General features: G+C 28.0%; 2 protein-coding genes across 2 annotated transcripts; both read left to right on the forward strand.

The window, feature by feature from the left end:
- Positions 1-419: 419 nt before the first annotated feature.
- Positions 420-938, forward strand: LOC109126967 (uncharacterized). The gene has a single exon (XM_019230974.2). It carries the CDS (start codon positions 497-499, stop codon positions 677-679), a length of 183 nt encoding a protein of 60 aa, XP_019086519.1. The 5' UTR covers positions 420-496; the 3' UTR covers positions 680-938.
- Positions 939-3,912: 2,974 nt separating this feature from the next.
- Positions 3,913-4,528, forward strand: LOC104719194 (uncharacterized). Its single transcript, XM_019230889.2, has one exon. It carries the CDS (start codon positions 4,005-4,007, stop codon positions 4,197-4,199), a length of 195 nt encoding a protein of 64 aa, XP_019086434.1. The 5' UTR covers positions 3,913-4,004; the 3' UTR covers positions 4,200-4,528.
- The last annotated feature ends 1,387 nt before the right edge of the window (positions 4,529-5,915 follow it).

The following is a 5,915-nucleotide window of genomic DNA, read 5'->3' on the forward strand; positions in this document are numbered from 1 at the left end:
TGGTGATTAGTAATTTGAAGGGTAGGTTTAGTGTTCGATGCTTCCCGAGGTTCAAAACCCTCCTGGATCCGCGGTTGGGAGCAGTCATCATTGTCAATGGGATATTATTTTTATTATCTATGTTTCTAATTAAGGAAAATAAAAAAATCAAAAAAATTATTTCTGTTGATATTAATAGGAAAAAAAAGAACTAATCAAAATAATCGTCATGGAGATGGAGTCTTGGTGAAATGACAATGAAATTACATGGAGAGTCAAAAGTCCTTGAGATTCACGTATACAAAGACTTCAAAAGAAAATGGACAATGAAACTAATTAAGCTTGCTCAACAAGCTAGATGTCACTTTCCAAAAAGGAGACGTGTTTACAAAGAAGACTCCATGACTTCTTTCACCCACACCATCCTCCTTATACTGTATATATTATCTGACAGGTTTAGTAGCTCAAATTAACAGGAAAAAAAATTCAACGCATAAAAAGTTTAAGAACTTCAAACATGTCACTCTCCAAACTCTTCTTTGCTTGCTTTGGTCGAAAATCTGATTCACGGATCGACACAACCGACATTAACTTGGAGGTCATGTCTTTGAAGAAACCGAAAAGAAAAACCGAGTCTCCCAGAACTCCCACCATCGTTGTCTCGTTTTTTCCAGTAGGCTCCAACCTTTCCCGTCTGTAGAAAATTGGAACGATGAAAACACAAATTTTGTAGTGATGAGAAGACAATGACACGACCAAGAAAAGATATGAGGCTGATACTTTTCATCCAGTCAGATTTTTTTTAGTCCCTTTTATTCGATTGATTACGTAATAGACCAATCAAAGAATATGATTATGGTCGACACTTTTTTGTTCTGATTTTGTTTTGTATATCTCGAATTTTACAAAGCGCCAACCATGTAAATTGTTTTGTTTAATAAATAACAATGATTTGGAAATCCAAACTGGATAAACAAAATCTAAAAAAAAAGCCTCATGTGAGCACTGTAGTAAATTATCCGCTTTATAATTTAAACTACTAGAGTTAAAAAAAAAAAAAAAAAGCAAACAAAAACTTATTTTTTTACCAAAATTTTTTGATGTGTTGAGAATGTAGGTCATTCTGTCAGTATCATTATCATTATTATTATTATTATTATTATTATTATTATTATTATTATTATTATTATTATTATTCTTATTATTATTTATTTGTGTTTTTTCTTAACGATTTATTCTGTCAATACATATCAACATCACTTTCACCTGTTTAAAGAAGGGTTTGTTAGCAAATTAGTACATTTTGGAAACTTAATTGGGAAACTAATACATTCACTATTTAAAATTGGAAAAATAGGGTGTTGTGTAATAGAGAGTTTGTGAGATAGGGAGAAATGGTGGGGCATAGGTTTGGTGAGAAAATTACAAAAATGGGTATGTGTGTAAGAATAAAGCTTTTTTTTTCTCCAATCATGATTATTCAAATAATTGTTATTATAATCTATTTTTAGAAAACTTCTTAGATACAAAAATACAGTTTTTTCTTTACAATATGATATGAATTTTATTTAATAATTTTTGAATATATTATATAAATATTTTGTATCCGTATATCTTAGTATGTGTACAGATGTCTATACACATTATTATGTGTACAAATGTCTGTACACATTATTAACTTTACACATGTAATTTGTATAAAAACATTGCAGTACAAGCATATGTACAGACATTTGAAACCCTAAGAATTAAACAAATTTCATATGTACACTTAATAGTGTGTACAGACATCTGTACATTTAAAAAAGTGTACGGATAGAAAGATGTATATAATATATTAAAAAAATATTAAACAAAATTCATATCAAATTGTAAAGAAAAAATATAAAACTTTTTTGTATTTAAGAAGTTTTCTAAAAAAACATTATATTAACAATTATTTTAAAAAATCAAGAAAAAGGGAAAAAAATGATTAATGGCATGAGATGTAATTAAATAGGATTTTGAATGGCAAAAATGGGCTATACAAATAGCTGAACAGTGGTTTAGGTGGATTTTTCTAATTATAAATAGTGAATGTATGAGTTTTCAAATTAAGTTTCAAAAATATATGTTTTTGCCAATTAAGTTTCAAAAATGTATGCCAATTATCTCTTTAAAGAAGTCTATCATAATGCAATGGTCAATAGTAACTTTATTATAGAAGACACTATCACATCAAAAATTAAGTTTTGATTCTTACAAATATAGGAATTTGATTAATAAACAGGGCTATTGTGGCCTAATAGTTAACAAAAACAAAAACAAAAAAGTTTACCATAAAAATTAGAGCTGGACATCCGGAGGTACGCGGGTTACGCGAACATACTCATAACTATGGCATAGTAAGTTGTTTAAAAAAACATAATATACAAAATTAACCAGACAGTATATAGTTATGCCGATATATCCATAAAAATAAGTTTTGCATATATAAGAGCCTCTTTTTATCTATTCCTTCAATATATTGTGGGATAAATTATTTTAAATGCAAATGTTGCATCTAACAGCCAAACATAGACGCAAACATATGTTTTCTATTTTGACAAACTTTATTCATAAATTTTATTAATATGGAATTTTTAACCGAGATAATGGATTGTAAAAAAAAAAAAGTTTTCTTACTAGTGAAACCATTTACTATGACATTCCGGTTTCAAGGACATGCGAAGAGATTTACAAATATTGATTTGGCCACTTATGTCACCAAAGTTCACTTATATTTTCGGTCAAGGGTTCTAAGAGAGCTCCATAGTTAAGCGTGCTTGAGCTGGAGTAGTCTCATGATGGGTAATCTTCTGGGAAGAGACTGTCGGAATTTTGCGAGTGAAGACAAATCACAGAGAAATATCATATGGTGATTTGTAGGCATGATAACAAGTCTTTATAACCTCTCAGATGTAGCAAACCGACGGTCGAAAATTGATGAGCTCATGGACCTAGTGAACCGATTAAGTGAGAGTGGACATAGGATACAATGGTCAACCATGATTAATTAACATTGCAATGCCAATAGTTTTTTAATATATAAACACCATGAGTTAGTTATTTTTTTTTCTGATATATTAGTTAGACATGACCACGGTTACGGTTATCACTGTTTCGGTTAATTAACCACCGGTTACAGTTAAAAAATTTGTTTGACTTTAACCATAACCGTTTAATAAACGGTTACGGTTAAATATGGTTCCGGTTGAAGCAGTTACAATTATATACGGTTACGGTTATTTGATAATATAATACAGTTGATATTATTTGATGATATAATATAATTGATTTTTTTTTCCGGAACCATATTTAACCGTAACCGTATTATAATTGATATTATTCATTTATAATTAATATATTCTTTTAGTGTACTCATATTTCTTCATATCATATGATTCATATTAAATAAATAATTGTTATGATATTTTATTATGTTTTTGAAACGGTTACGGTTAACAAATTACAGTTTAACTATGCAGTTAACCAACGGTTTTGATATGGTTACAGTTAATTAACGGTTATGGTTAATATAATTTAACAATATATTTACAGTTATCAGTTACGGTTTTAAACCATTTATACGGTTACGATCTGGTTACGGTTTGGATATAGTCCAATTATGGTCCGAAATACGGTTACGGTTTAATTTTGGTCATGCCTAATATTAGTAACAAAAATATACGTTTATTCCTTTATCTTTGGAGATGGCTTTGATTGTGGGCCTCGAAGTCTTCTTGCTAAATAATTTAGACGGAGAGTCAAAAGTCCTTGAGGTTCAAGTATACAAAGATTGTACGAAGACATTATTAATGACGGACAACAAAACTATTAAACTTGCCCAACAAGATATAGTCACTTTCCAGAAAGAGACGTGTCCTAAGAAGATTCAATGAATACCTTCAACATCCGCTTATATATACACTTATCCTACACGTATAGTAGTAGCTCAAATTAACATAAAAACTCAAATTAAACACTCAAGTCTTCAAATCCCAAAGATGTCTCTCTTTACGCTCTTCTTCGCTTGCTTTGTTCCGAACTCAAGTTCACGGGTTTACACAACCGACAACACTAACTTGGAAGTCTTGTCGACTTTAAAAAGACGGAAAAGCAAATCCGAGTCCCTAAGAACTCCGTCTCCCATAATCATCGTCTCTTATTTTCCAGCAAGCTCCACCCTTTCCCGTCTTTAAGAACTATAAAGGATGAAAAGTTGGGTTTTGTAGTGTGAGAAGACAGTGACACGACCAAGAAAGTATATGTGGCTGATACTATTGATCCAGACGAATTCTATTCGTTCAATTTGATTACGTAATATAGACCATTCAAAGAATCTGCTTATATATATGGTCGACACTATTTTGCATTGATTTTGTTATGTGTAGTTATCAAATTCCTTCATAAAAAAAAATAATAATAATAATATATGAACTTTATATATTCACTAGAATTTGTATCCGCGCACGCGCGGAATTTTTATTTAAAAAAATATTTCTTATCAATAGAAATTGTTGAGCTCAAATATAATCATTCTAACTTTTGAGTATAAATATATAACTTACTTTTCTCAGTGATATATAATATATATATATATATATTTAAGACAATATTTATTTGTTATATATATTTACGATTTTACGTGGAATTTAAGTTAAAATTTTTATCAATAAAATTAGTTGAATATGAATATAATTTGAAAATTAAAAGATAAATCTATATAAATTTCGTACTTATTTTACTAATATATATATATGTTACATATTGTCTAGTGTCGTAATAATATTGTCGACAATCTTCTGACCTTTATAAAAGGTTATTCCATATTCATATCCCATGAAAATTTTTATTTTAAAAAGTTCTGACGTCAATGTCGATCGTTGACCTTGTTATAGTGACCATTTAAACGTATCGATATCCTACATTAAATGCAAATATACAAAGTTTCATGAACAGTTATACTGTTATGTCGCTACAATGAGGTTGTCTAAATGTACCATATGCCATAATAGAATTTCAGACTAAGTTAAAAATACTTAAATGATGGAACATTTAAACCCCACAATGAATATCTATTCACTAATCCATGCTACATATTTTCTAAAATCTCATATGTGATTTGTAGATGTTAATTTTGTGATGCAACCCCAACTTCGTCTTCTAAAAAAAAACATAGTGTACTTTAAATATGTTGTTTTTGCTAATGTTTTGGGTTAAAACATTTGATACTATATATGTTGTTATATATGTTTTATATTATGTTATAATATTGTAGCACCTCTTGACAATATACGTTATGAGATATGCTACACAAATCACATGCCACTTTTTGTAACGGCTTGCATATCATTTATTCTATATTTCCTGACCATTGATTTTGTTTTTAGATAGATTATTTTTCAAAATTCTTTTTCATAGTTTTCTAAAAAAATGTGTGTCCCTTACAATATATTTGTTTTAGATCAAAACTTTTAAGTTAAGTTAAGTTAAGTAATTAATCTTTTCTTTCTTATAAGTAAAATTTAATAATAAATCTTTATGGTATATGTTTCTTAGAAACTAATGTTTCACTTCAATTTTATTTTCATGTTTAGATTTTTATAAATACAATTACATAACTTGTTTTTTTACTCCACCATGCATTATTTTACTTATATTCTAAAACTCCTTAACTCATTCTAAATTTTGGAATATAAACATTTTTGGTTATAATTTTAATAATAACATGCATTATTACTAAAACAAACTTATAGTATTATTTTTACTATTTTAAAATTTTCATTTAATTTACTTAAATCAGTTTTAGATAGTTATTATTTTTATTATTTACAAAAAAATATATATTTTTGTTTATACTATTTTAAAATTTAATTAATTTAAATAATTTATTTTTTATTATTATTTTTTACTAT

Source organism: Camelina sativa, chromosome 10, assembly GCF_030686135.1.
Source record: "Camelina sativa cultivar CO46 ecotype springtype chromosome 10, ASM3068613v1".
Taxonomy (NCBI): domain Eukaryota; kingdom Viridiplantae; phylum Streptophyta; class Magnoliopsida; order Brassicales; family Brassicaceae; genus Camelina; species Camelina sativa.